The sequence below is a fragment of the Ambystoma mexicanum genome, chromosome 2p (assembly GCF_040938575.1).
Source record: "Ambystoma mexicanum isolate Mex_15411 chromosome 2p, UKY_AmexF1_1, whole genome shotgun sequence".
NCBI lineage: Eukaryota > Metazoa > Chordata > Amphibia > Caudata > Ambystomatidae > Ambystoma > Ambystoma mexicanum.
The window spans coordinates 624,930,437-624,944,773 of record NC_090923.1 but is presented as its reverse complement, the minus strand read 5'-3'; the positions used below and the strand labels follow the sequence as shown (position 1 = coordinate 624,944,773).

The 14,337-nt window shown below is 46.8% G+C and overlaps 1 protein-coding gene across 2 annotated transcripts in view; it reads left to right on the top strand.

Annotated features, from left to right (window-relative positions):
* The window catches only part of MON1A (MON1 homolog A, secretory trafficking associated), a 322,574-nt gene that overhangs the window by 212,918 nt on the left and 95,319 nt on the right, over positions 1 to 14,337 (top strand). For both annotated transcript variants that reach the window (XM_069644145.1, XM_069644146.1), the window contains exon 4: positions 741 to 1,506. In XM_069644145.1, coding sequence (XP_069500246.1) covers positions 741 to 1,506 — 766 coding nt within the window. The remainder of the gene's footprint in view (positions 1 to 740; positions 1,507 to 14,337) is intronic.

The window sequence follows — 14,337 nt, the reverse complement described above, 5'->3', positions numbered from 1 at the left end:
GCATACACATAATCAGTATGAGAAACCCACTAATAGAGAAGGAATACCAAGTATCCCCTACATAAGCAACCCCATATATACATTCATACATAACCCATAAAGCTCATAGAAATGCATTGCTTCAAGCAGCAGCCTCCTCACCGGGAATAACATAATGTTATATACGAACACTGCAGAAACCTTTTTACATATTAGCTTTGAATTTGTATGTAGGGCTTTGTAGTGGGAGTACCTGTTCTTAGTGTTATCAATTTTGACACACGAGGGAGCGAAAAGCAGGAATATAGAGATTTCTACATGGTTTTTACAATGTAGTGGGTGCCAAAGTCAACTAATTGGAAACATACTAGCCCACATATACAATATTAACATTTTTGTTTTAGTTGCATACATGCAGGGCTTGTCCAAAATAGGCACGTCAATGCAAATCATACAATTTCCAGTTTTGTTCGTGGTGTTTTAAGAAACTACCATGTACATTACTGTGGATCACTACTCCTTTGTAAACTAATGTAAGTGGCTGATAACTGAACAAGGAATGTTGTTACATATCTCAATGCTGCGTTATCTAGCCCAGTTATCTCTATCTGCGTTAACTACTTCATTACTGTTTATCCTCACTGACCGCTTCCTCCTCTTATTTATGTCATGAGTTGACTGACTTGCATTTGTAATCCCACCAATGTCTTGCATATGAAGGTGCTCATCTGATGTTTCTTTTTACTTTCCCACGGGAACAGATGGGTACAAGGTGGTCTTCGTTCGCAGAAGTCCTTTGGTGCTAGTGGCGGTGGCTCGTACACGGCAGTCTGAGCAAGAGATTGCACAGGAGCTCCTCTACATATACTACCAGATCCTCAGCCTTTTAACTGGGACACAGCTGAACCATATCTTCCAGCAGAAGCAGAATTATGATCTCCGACGTCTTTTGGCAGGGTCTGAGCGCATCACAGACAACCTATTGGACCTAATGTCCCATGACCCCAGCTTCTTAATGGGTGCAGTCCGCTGCCTGCCTCTCAGCGCTAGCATCAGGGATGTTGTGAGCAGCAGCCTCCAGCAAGCAAAGGATAAGAACCTAGTATTTTCTATTTTATTGTCCAAGAACCAGCTGGTTACCTTGGTGAGGAAAAAGGACCAATTCCTCCATCCTATTGATCTCCATTTACTGTTTAACCTCATTAGCTCTTCCACTTCATTCCGAGAAGGTGAGGCCTGGACACCCATCTGCCTGCCTAAGTTCAACTCCACTGGCTTCTTCCATGCCCATATCTCATACCTCGAGCAGAAGACAGATCTTTGCCTTCTTCTCATCTCCACTGACCGCGAGGACTTTTTCACTGTGTCGGACTGTAAGCAGAGATTCCTGGAGCGCCTAAAAAAGCGGGGAGCCTATACACCTTTACAGGAGGCACTGGAGTGTCCCTTTTATAGTGTCTCCCAAGTAGGCATCCCAGAACTCCGACACTTCATTTACAAATCCAAGAGCTCTGGGCTATTTACCTGGTAAGTGAGCTTGTGGAATTTTTTATGATGCACATGATTTGGTTTCATTTGTAGATGCCATATATAAAAAAAATGATGTCTTCGAAAAGTCTTGGTTTTAAACTTAGCTTAACAGGGGACCAAATCTTTTATTATTCGAGGAGAAGAGAAAGTTTGAAAGCAGCAAGTAGAGGTCTTCCTTTTCAATGGGAACTCGTTTGTGGGACCTGGACACCCATCTGCCTGCCCAAGTTCAACTCCAGTGGCTTCTTCCATGCCCATATCTCATTCTTCGAGCTGGTGTGTTATTGATGCAAATGTTCAGATGTCCTCAAAGTTGGTTTGAAACATTGTGGTATTGAAAGCCCAGTGTATTCTTGAGTGGAAGGCGACATCTTTTGCTATACACCTTTTGAATCCTTTTCATCCATCAGACTTGTCCCCCCCCGCCCCTTCTCAATCACTGGCATCTTGTCCTTTCCCTACCTCTACATCGGGGTCCCTACACATCACTCTTCCTGGCTTGATGTTTGACCCCTTCATCTACTACCTGCGTGCCTGTTTCTTAGGATATGCAAAGACAGGTGCCTGCAACAGTGCATCTCCCTGTAATTGCTGGCCTATGATCTGCAGAGTTGTGTTGTTACGGCAGTGCCAGCAGCAGGGCGACTGAACCCATCTTAATGGCGTTATGCGTCTTGTATCGAGTCTGTGTTCTAATGACCGTTATAGGGGTTATCAATTGACTTTCTAATGATGCTAGGACTGATCCTCTGACTTGGTGATGTGTGAAGCTCCATCCCCTTGGAGGCGGGGGGGCCTCTTCAGCAAACGCCAATAAGCCCTTGCTTGATCTGAAGTGATTGACTGCTGGAGAGTCTGCGGGAAACTGCAAGTTAGTTAATGTCCTGGATATGCACCACCACTGCTTTGGTATCCAGGAGGGAGGGAACAGAAAAGTTCAGTGTCACCATGTTTTCAGCATTACGAATGTTTATTTACATAAACTGGGAAACCCATCTGAATCCATGTGTGTAGGTTTGAAATTGAGCAAGTGTTCATACATAAGTGGAAAGTGCAGTGCTGGATTATGGTTTGCAAACATACAAAAGACCGCAATTGGCACATAATGTATGCAGACGCGCCACCCGAGGTATGGATCTCATTTCTAGGAATTCTCATTGTAAATGTGACTTTTGCTAGCTTTCTTGTTTGAGAACTAAACATCTGTTTATCCTTGCACAGGAATGAGCTCCTTTCTGAAATTGGAACCATGATGCCAATTAATAGACAGACCTCCACTAGTTCATATTGTACTGTCCTGTAGGTTTCTAATTTAACATACAATATTCACTCCAAGAAGGTGAAATATCAGTGTCCAAGTATCCCATGTGCGTATTAGTTGAGTTACAGCACAACTATGCTACTTTGCTTAAGGCCATATAATTTATAGTAAAGTTAACACGTTTCTTTTCAGTGCTGCTTCCCACACCTTTGCCACAAATAGAGCAACATTTTTATTTACAGGAGAAAAAACATTTCTTTTAATATTCTTTTGAAGGTGCATTAACACACCCACTTCCTCAAACACATATCTAAAATGCATGGTAATCCTTAGCCATAAGTCTTTGGGATCGGAAGCATACAAAGATAAGCTCCTCTAGATAGAGATTTTATAACTATGTGCTTGGATCAAAAATCTTCTTCCTAACAGTTATTTGCCCTACTCCCCGATGGATGTGGGACTGAAGAGGACTAGGTAAGAAGAGGGTAGGGGTTGGCAAGTGCAAAGGACATTTTAAACTACATATCAACCTTATTTAAGGTTGTACTAGAAGCCAAGCCTCTCGGTCCTTGCTGGTCTGTCCACACCCACTATCACCACTATAATATTCAATGGGCTTCATTACGGGTCCGACGGTAACCGTGCTGGTAAAACCGGCAGGTAACCACCGGACCCACAGACAGTTACTGGCACCTGACTTGCCGGTAACACTAGGGTATTACAACCACGGGGGCCGGAAAGTCCCTATGGGAATGGGGACGATGGAAACACTGGCACCGGTAATAACGGTGCCGGTGCTTCCGTGAAAATCTCTGGGTGGGACAGCACCCGCACAGCAGAGTTGTACTTTGCCGGTCTGGAAACAACGGTGCTGGTAAGCTTACCGGCAAGGTTGTATCGAAGCCCAATGACTCTATATGCTGGGCATTGTGACTACCCCTCCTCTCCCCCCACCTCTCTCTTGGCCAGCACAGTTGTCCCATTAATCAAACAGTCCTTCTATTCTGGCATCCTCCAAGTACCAAACCAGGCCTTCTATCATGGTTACTATGGCCTTCTCATCTTTCTAACTGGTCTTTCCTAAGAAGCCATTCACTACCCCTTCCCATAGAAGACACTTCAATTTACTGTGCGAGGATCCAAAGAAGGGGACAGTAGGAGGAAGGAATAATTTACTCGGTGGGACCTATGAGTACACAGTTTAGGATTGTAAACTTTTCTTAAAAGGTGCTTATACATAGGCAAAGTATTGAGTTATAATATTCTCTTTCAGAAGGTGAGTTTAAAGATTAATGTAACATGATGGGCCTGGCCTAAGCCGAGCAATGAGGCAGTGAAGCTCGGGAGCTCTGTGGCCCCCTGACCGAAATCCTGCTAAAACATCAGTTTTCAACACGGATCACACCACTTTGACCCTCAGATCAGTGCCAGGAGCGAGTGAGGGCAATCTGGATGTGGGTTCTCCCTTGCTGACAGGTCCACGTACGACGAGGATCAAGGCCTGCACACACCGCTGTCGGGAGTATAGTGGCGGGCCTGTGTACTGGCCAGTCGGCAATTGCAGAGAGGCCCTGGCAGCTCCCAATAGTAACAGGGGGAGGAAGAACAGAGGATATTTATGGAACTGGGGTGTGTGCTAATGGCGGCGCAGAGATAACTGCCTCCAGGACGACTAGTCGCGAGCCCTGCAGGGGCAACTGAGTGCCGCGAAAACAGACAGACACACAGCGGAGGCGACTTCCAGTCGAAGGTCCTTACCTGGGGATCCGAGGCATGGAGGACAAGAAAGGGTGCGCTCCAGAGGCACGACGGCATTAGAATAGTGGATTAGATGGTGTAACTGGCCGGCATACCTGCGTCGGCACTGGGGAGCCGGTGTGGGGCTCCAGGCTAACACACGTGGGTTGCCCAGGACATAAGCAAAATGAGACCCATCCTGTCTGTTGCCCTGCAGCCCTTGGGACATTAAGCCATGGCTGGTGGAGTGAGTTGCCCAGAACATAAGCAGAACGGGGGCCATCCTGTGCATTTAGGCTCTGCTGCCCAGTAGCCCTCAGAACATTATGCCAAGGCTGGGGAAGTGTGTGTGCAAGTGAGTAGCAACACGCTCAGGTAGTGGAGTGCTCTCTAGGAGCTGGCAGTGAGCCTCAGTGGACCTGGGCAGGCAGAGGAGAGGCAAGGGGAGTTGCAAGCCACAGATATTGTAAAAGGGCAGCAGAAGATGAAGTTTGTGGGGACAGGACCCATGCAGGGGACGCCCCTGTGAGACGCAGCAAGCGACCAAGAGGGGATGTTGGACACCCCAGAGGGGGTCACCATGGAAAGCCTCCTGTTGGCAAAAGGGAAATCGCAAGTGTCCCTGGAGGGAAAGATCCAAGAAGTTGGAGTGGATGTGACCCTTATAAGGGTGGACATTAGGAAGATGACTGAAAAGGGTGACGCAAGTGGAGCAAACAATGAGTGATGTTGAGGAAGCTCTGACCCTATTGAAGAATCAGGTAAAGGACCAGGTGGGGGCGACCAGGACGCTCGAAGAGAGATCTGAAGATGCGGAAGGCCGCTCTAAGAGGTGTAGAATCTGCTTGATCAGGGTACCAGAAGGAGAAAAAGGCCAATGCATGTAGCTGTTTTTGGAAAGGCGTATACTGGAGGACTTTAAGCTGAGAGGGATATACAAACTGTTTACAGTGAAAAGGGCGCACAGGGTGCTGGGGATGGTGCACCCGCCGCCTCCGGGCGACCCTCCATGTGCAATTGTGGCAAAATTGTTACATTTTATGGACAGAGATTCCATTCTACAGTAAGCAAGACACTGGGGAAATGTTTTGAGACAGCGTGAAAATCCTCATATTCCCAGACTTGACAAAGGAAATCTGGAAACAAAGGAGATCCTTCCCTGTCGAGAGCAAACTGAGAGACTGTAATATGTGCTATATGATGTTCTTTCTTGCAAAATTGAGTACTAGCAGATGGCAAATCCTTCTTTTTTCTGACAGCAGCATAAGTCTGGAGCTGGCTGGAAGCCAGGGGAATGATGGAAGACCTGCAAAAGCCGACGGCTTGAATGGGGAAGGCTGATTGGGGTTCGGTTTGACCCGGGGAGCTGTGGCAAATTGACCTTGCTGTCTTTAAGAATGAGAAAACAGTATTTGTGGGACCGAGTTGGTGTGACTGAGTGAGTTACATTAGAGGGGAGAGGTGGAAAAGGGGCAGTGATTGATTCTCAGGAACGTTGGGGCATATGGAATGGCGAGAAGGTGTTACTGTAGGAGCATGGGGAGGTAAGTGGGGAGTGAAGTTAGGGATGCGGTGGGAAAGCAGTTGGGAGGTTACAGCTTAAAAAAGTGTTTGTTTATGGTGCTATTGTTTCGATGTTGAATGTGATATACACCGCATGGGTCGGGTGGGAACAATGTAGGAAGGATGGCGGGTTCATACATGGACATACATGGACACGGAAATGACCAGGTACTACAACAATTAAGATGGGGACCTGGAATGTTCGGGCACTGGGTAAAGTGGGTTAAAGTGGGGGCATTCCTGAAGCGGAATGCAATACAGATAGTGCTGTTCCAGGAGACGCACTTGTTAGGTGCAGACCAGGCGGAACTCAGTTGTAAGTGGGGAGGTAGAGTATTTGGGTCCACATATTATTTTTATGTGGGGGGAGTCTTGATCTGGATAAGGGGCGATACCTCGATACACATCATGGACACGTGGATGGACTCGGATGGCAGAACGTTGATACTGCGCGGGGCACTGGAGGGCAACCCTTCTGTCTGGTGAACTCCTATGCACCAAACGCAGACACCCCGACAAACTTTTAATCAGCAAGACAGAGGTCGCAGGGAAGATAGGATGGGGATGTTCATCTGGGGAGGGGATTTTAATTGCTGGCTGGATGGCACAGATCACACAGACCCATATGACCCGATAAGATCAACGTCTTGTGACTCGCTTCGTGGGGTTATACGGGATTTACACTTGGTAGAACTATGGCGGGTATCCCGTTGGGAGGAACGGGGTTACTATTTTTACTCCCCGGTGCATGATGTATACTCATGATTATATTATCTATTCGTTGGGAGGGTGCATGTGGGTAGGTTTTTGAATACAGAGTACCTGGGGCGGATATTATCAGATCATGTTGGTCACAGAATACAAATGGTCGAGAAGGCACCTGCATATACCACTGTGGCGACTGCTGAAAATGGAGGTGCTGGAGGAGGTGCCTTGTAGAGAGGAATAGTTCAGTTTTTCGAGATTGAGGGGTCGGTCGCAAATGTGGGGGTGATATGCAACGCCTTCAAGGTACAACTGAGGGGGGAGGATGTATATCTAAGGTGGTGGCAGTATGCAGGATCCTCACTGAATCTTTGAAGCAGGCGGAGCAAAAAGTTAAATGCCTTGAAGCAGAGTAAATTGGTGGGCGCTGGGTAGGGGAGGAATTAGCTGTGGAGTTTCATAGACATCAAGACTTGCAGGAGACACCCCTCTGATATGACGGGGAATGGTACGCCATAGGGATACACAGTGAGGGGATGAGGCGGGTCTCCTACTGGCGTGGTAAATTAGGAGGGAGGTGCCCAGTTGAGTTTCTCAGCGATGCGTGCTGGAGAGGGGAACAAGGCAGGGTTGCCCGGTATCGCCACTCCTCTCAGGAAGTGTATGCTGGAAACAGGGATCGCGATTCGAGGTATTAGGCACAGCATCTCGTTTTATGCAGATGATGCCTTATTGTATGTGGGCAACCCCCTGGTCAATGTGCCAATCTTGTTGGAGGTGCTGGGGCAGTATCGGAAGCTATCAGGATTCCTCATAAAAACGGACATGTCTGTTCTGTTCCCTCTGGTATCCCTAAGGAGGAAAGAGAGAGAAGAGCTCCCAGATTGGGGCGTTAAGTGCAACTGTGAGTCCTTCTACTACCTGGGAGTGCAGATCTTTCATGAGATAGAGGAAACAGTTGAATATAATACGGGAAGGGCATTAGCGGGCGTGAGTGATGTAATTGACTTTTGGAAGACCTTGCCGATATCTCTGATGGGAAGGGTGGCCTTGTGCAGTATGGTGAGCCTTGTCCGATTATTGTTCTATTTTGTTGACATTCCGTACATGATGGAGTAAGTCTTTTGTAAGATGTTGGACAGTAAAATAGGGCAGCTGCTGTGGGGTAATGGGAGACGGAGGATGTCCGTGCGGACTGTAAGGAAGGCATGGGGCCTCATTACGAGTAGGGCGGTAAGGTATACCGGGCACCGGTAAGGAGACCGGTGCCGATAATCCCTTACTGCCCTACTATGAGTTCCCTTAGCGGGTCCCTCCTTTAACGCCTGGTCTGACCAGGCGTTATGGACGGGACCCGTTAAGGGAAATCAGAGCCAATAACGGTACCGCAATTTGCAGTACCGTTATTAGCGCCTTTCCCATTTCCATTGAGCCCTATGGGGGCTCAAATGGGAATGGGGAATGGTTTGGTGAATGGGGACTTACCGGTCCCGCCAAGGTCGGACTGGACCGGTAAGTCCCCATCTCACCAAACCAGACACGGCACCGTTATTGGTGGTAGTCATGGCGCAAATGGCGCCATGACTACCACCAACCTCGTAATGAGGCCCATGGTGTCAAACAATGAAGACAGGCACACGTTTCCACAGTTCAAGAGTGTTTATTGAACTTCAATGGGTTGTTTGAACACCTATCTAACCCTAAATCTAAGGTTGGGAGCAAGCTACGGCCATCAAATAATAAGTCCTAGTGGGGGTCTCTGTCAAAATAAAAGGGCCTATACTAATATATCTATTGCCAATCATTACTTTCAAATACAAATGGTGCGGGACAATGATGTATGCAAAAAGAAAAGTGTTCAAGAAACAATATGTCAGGATAGTTGAGCAGTTGGCTTTCCTTCCCCATGTTTTCAGCACAGTTCAAGGTGGCACACCCGAGCTTCGGGCACACTATGGCTTCTCTGCCACGAGGATGCAGTTCAAAACGTAGGTATCTGGTCTTTCTGCACCAAAGTCTCTTTTCCACTAAAAGTCTCTTATTGCCGAGTGCCTGGCATAACAAACAACTACCAAAGTTCCTTTCTCATCAGGATTTTCACATTGACAAGTTCTCAAGTTTATTTTTTACCATGGGTCTCCCTCAGTCGGGCTCGGATCCCCTTAAACACAAGTTCACAATTCTAATCTCACTTACTTTTCTTTCTTTTTGTTATCCAAATTTGCAGACTTTCGACTGTGCAATGGATTTTTCTTAAACCATCACTGGACCACTTCGATTCACTTTGTCCATATGTTGCACTTTATTGCTTTTGGTTCTGCCACTTCTTTGCTGGATACATCATGCAGAGACCTTTGATTGAGCAAACCCGCAGTGCTGGACCACTCTGTTCCTTCTCAAATTCATATGTAAGTTCAAACATTCATCTGCAATTGAGCTTTACTTGCGTCTTTCATCACATGCGTTAATATTCTTCGCCCTTGCGCTCTTCATACATTGGTGCCGCTTGCAACCTTGACTTCAACCCAGACAGGTCTTGCATCGGTCTCACCGGCTGTGTTGATTTCTCTGGCTCTGCTTTGATCCTGGAGCCAAGGACGATACCCCAGCAGTTGCTGCTCCTCCCTGACTCGGACAGTCATGCAGGTGGGCTCCGGGTATCTCCGACACCCAATGCAGGATGCTTCAGTCTGGTTTCCTGGCCTTGCGCCTTTTAATCTGAAGGTTTCTGGAAAGTAACGTTTCTCGCCGGAAAGGTCAAGGGTATCTCCCTCTTTGCTCTCCCTTCTCGGTTTGCCACTTTTCTCCCCTCGTTCAGCTGCCATCTGGAAAATGCTGTTCCTTCGTGTGCTTTGCCTCATTGAGTGTGCTCTCGTGGACCGCCTTTTATCCGTGTGGGGAAGCTTAATGGAAGTCACGTGTGAGTTGTTAACAGTGATTGCCTGAATTCGCCTGACCATAGTAGTGGGACATGTCCGGTACAATGCTTGGGTATGAGTCTGTTTTCTCCCAGAGCGGGCTGTCTGTGTGAAAGTGTTTGTGTAGGAAAGGGGGGAGGGAGTTAGAGTTCCCTGGTGTTCTACCTGGTAGGATCGAGTAAAGGTGTTATAGAGTGGGGATACCGCATCTCTCCATCAGGTCTCCCACTCCCCGAAGACTCCCCCTCCCCCCCCCCACCCAGGTGATCCTCCCGCACTGGTCCAACCCCAGGGTCTGAATCCAAAGGCGATGGCCGTGCCCTGGCCACCTGAGAGGGAGATCCCCAGGGACTAGCGCGTCAGATACCCTGCAGTTTCTCACAGCGGAGGGTTGTCCCATCTGGACTACGAATTCTATTTTATGGCAGCACAGCTGCAGGCGGTCGGAAGATGGGATGATTCGGAGAAGGGGTAAGTGAGGCTGTTGCTGGGAACACTCCTGACACATCGACAGGGAATTGAGTTACTAAGAGAATCTATAGGATCGTGGGGTGGGAGAATATATATAAGGTTCTGAAGACAGTGTGGAACAGTTACAAATGTAATTCCCAGGGTAAGCGGTATACAACCCTGAACTCCCCCCTAGGGTTTCATGGCAGATTATGGGAGTTGGTGAAAGATGGATGTTTCTCAAGGCTACAGAGTGGAGGATGCCGCAAACTATGAGATATTGTTTAAGGTGGTTGGTTGCTCATGTTTGAGCAATGGAGGGAGAAATATGCAATGCACTGGGGATCCTTCCTATTGTATGCATGGGTGGTGAAGAAGATAGCTATGTGGGAGGGGATTCCGGATGAGCCGGACACAGATCTGGAGTTACATGCTCTATTAACACTAGAAGGGAGCAGCGAGCCATCAGTCATTTATATGGGGTTCTTCGAGAGGGAAAAACGAGGTTGGATATGAAGATCAAGGGGAAGTCAGAGAGGGATATAGGGCAGGAGATAACGGAGGGCACATGGATTAGGATTTTAGAACAGGTAAAAAAAAAATCTAGAAACGCATGCTTCAGGCTGATCCAATATAACATTTTACATAGGGCCTATATGACACTTGTCCTAGATGTGGAGAAAACTCAGCACGATTTTGGCATATGGTGTTGGGTTCTCCAATTATCACAGCGTTCTGGGGTATGGTGATGGAAAAGATCAATGTGCTGGTGCGAGGGACATATCGGTGAACACCAACGATTTGCTTGCTAGGGTTGTTACCGGGGAAGAAGAGGAGGGACAGAACAAGAGAAAAATGACCCAATTTTTATTAATACTAGCCAAACTGCGCATCGCGATATCCTGGAAAAACCCAGCCGGTACCAGAGGTGCAAGCATGGATTAGAGGTGTGCACAAGTGAGGATTTGCGCAGATGTCTGTATTGAAAACGCAGATGAGGGTGGAGGAGGAGGAGGAGGGGGCAGGGATGGATTGGGGACAAATGCTCAATGATTGGATATCAACAACGGATCTAAAGCCACCTTAATCAAGGCGAGACAAGATGGTAAGACTGAAGAACTTACAGAGGTTGGAACGTGGGACTGATGGGAGCATGTAAGGCGGAAGACGGGGGCAGCGGGTGGGGAGCTGGAGAATACGGTTCGGCATCTATGCTGGGATATGCATTGAGAAGTTTGAGCACTGCTCTGCTGATTATTAATTGTACAGGTAATTTTAAGGATACGAATAAGATAGAAAAGGAAAGACGATGGGGAGGGACTGGACCCGAGACTGGTGAGAAAGTAAAAGCAAAACTCATGTCGGCAACTAATGTTGGTAAGTGCTAATGACGACATAGTCATGCTATCTGTAACTGTTCTATTGCACTATGAAAATAATGAAATAGATTTAATTTTTAAAAAACTATACTAAAAAAACATGACTAACATTTTCGTTTACAATTTAGTTTTTTTTTTAAACTGTTGCTAATCGTGAAACTATTTGTACTGTAGTAAAAAGCAAGTCAAAATGTGTTTTGTGGTTCTCATAATGCGCCAATCCCTTACTTGTACCCCATTGATGTCTACAATGAGGTGACATTCATTGTAAGAAGTAATTGCCATTCAAGATGATTTGTTCCAGTTTTGTCAGTTTGTTTCTGCTATCCAGAAAGAATTTGCGTTCTTTTCTTTAGGGGAAAGTCTATAATCTAGACCTGTTCAGCCATTGAATGTATGACCAGGGAGAAACTGGCTGGACGATGTTGGTATTTCATATGTTCACGTCAGAAAGGTTGAAGTCCAGGTTTAATATAAAGCTTTTCATTTGCTCTGGCAAATTCATAGATTTATTATCTCCAGTTTAAATTTATTTAAATTTGGGAGTAATGATTAGGAATCTGCCCTTCTTAGCATCCCAGCTGATTTTATGTGCTAGGAAATTGCGACTTTGCTTGCTGTGCCTTAATTTGCTTACCAGGACATGTACTTTGCCGAGTGGGAAGAGGTGCTCTTAACTCTGCCAGTAGTGATAACTGGAGAAAAAAAACAAGAAAATCGACCCTATGACATTTTTTTTGTGAGCCAAACCCATGCAGGAAAAATGTATTCCAGCAGCTCTTGGCCCAGACTACGGATCCATGCATGGCGCAGGACACTGCAATCGGCGCACCTCGGTGCGCAAGCCCCAGTATGGATTAAAGCACACAGCCGCACTGCAAATATAGGTAACTGCAAAAATGAAGCAGGCGAAGCATAGGCACTCATGTCATGCATGAAGAGTTTTTGTGGCCATACATATGTACACAGAGCATTTCCAGTGAAGACGCTGGAACGGTCAACCACCAGGACACTGCTGCCTGATCCCAAAACAGCATACCAGCTTTTTGAGACCTCGGGCTGTGGAGGACATGGCAGGGGCAAACCTTGTTATTCAGGACACTCATTGAAGCAATTCTTGCCAAAGCCTGACTATGAAAAGAGGCAGAAGCCTCCTGACCTTGAGGATATTGGGAGGGTGGTCCAGGGTGTCAGTTGTGTAGCAAAGATAGGAGGAAGAGAAGAGCTAGAGAGACATAACTGGAACTGGCCAAGACACAGGCCACTGTAGTGCGAAAAATGCAGAACCTGGAGTGGCTAAGCCAACTGAACTATGCTGTATAACAGCCAAGGCTCAGAAGGAAGTCTAGGCTAGAAAGCCTGCTGGGAGCCTTGGCATATAATTGGCAAGAGCCAGTACTTGAGAGGAGTATTTGGAGCATTGCCTGCAGGGGTCTCCAGCGATACAGGTGGTAACTACAAATCCTTCAGCGCCAACTAGAGAAATTTGCATCCTTGGAGAAACTGTTGGCTGGGGGGAATGAATGGAGCCTGCCCAATACAAAAATTCCTAGGACAAGAGAAGAAGCAACAGGTTTTTCTTTCATAATGGATCAAGAACCCCTTCTTCAAGAGGGGAGGCTACAGGTGTTTCCTCAGTTAAGCATTGATGGACCCTTAGGGCAGGAGGTGTGACGGAAAAGGACTTGCACACAGTAGGCATTCATCAAGGCTACAGCATCCAAGGAAACTACTCTGATCTAGGACCCTGACCGCCACTGTTCCGATCTGCAGTTTCCCAATTTTCTTTCTCTTATCCCTGAGTTTGTTTAAAAGGGGCGGGAGTGGAGGGGACTACTACATCCCCTATTTTCCACCAGCCCCACCTCGTCTTCTCACATCCCCAAATCCCTTTCCCCGACAACCCACATATATGTATTTGTTAATGTCAACACATTTCTTGTTTTGGTAACCTGTACTCTGAAAATGCAATTAATAAATATTTTGTCTGGATAATTAAAGAATTCCAACTACTTAATATTGCAATTGTCTGACGAGGCCAAGACAAAAGTGTAATGGGGCACTTTGAGTGACTTGAAGGTCATCTTCCTGAGTGCGGACAACCCAGAATATTTTAAGTGGAATAATGACTGGACTTTGGACCCAGGACCTTGTAGGATAAGCCACTGGATTTCAGTTAGCATTTTCCCCTTAAAAAACCCTCTTCTCCCCTGGTTTATTTCTGTTCTAGATCTTGTAGAAGTGTCTCATCCACCCTACCCTGAGCCTAGGACTTGTAAGATAAAAAATACAAGGGTTGGGACAGCCCAAGCCATTGCTCCCTGACTACTTCAGCGCATAATAGAGGATGAGGGGAGAACTATCCCTGCAAGTCTAGAGGTTTACCAGGTACACGAGGCACTGACTCTTATGCGGTAGGACTCTGCGGTCTAAAGACCATCCTTTTGGTAAGGTATTCAACCCTGCCATGTAGGTTGGTTCTGTCGGTGCAGTTTCTTTCCCCTTTTCCTGCTACCCTTAATCCATGTTATTGGCTTCAGACAGTATAAAGGTTGTTGTGCTCGCCCAGCCTTAGGATATAATCCAAGTATGAACAATGACATTGGCTTGAAACACAAAACAAAATGTGCAACACTGCTGCCTCATACTGACACAACACCCACCCTCTCCAAGTAATACAACCTTCGAGGACTGCACAGTTCTGCCTCTATATTTTGGTAGGCTGGGTGGGAGATTATTGGCTAGTCCTACTGCTGGCATGTGAAATGTCTGGTGTGTGGGAGAGGAGGGGCGGGGAGAAATTCCACCCTCTCAT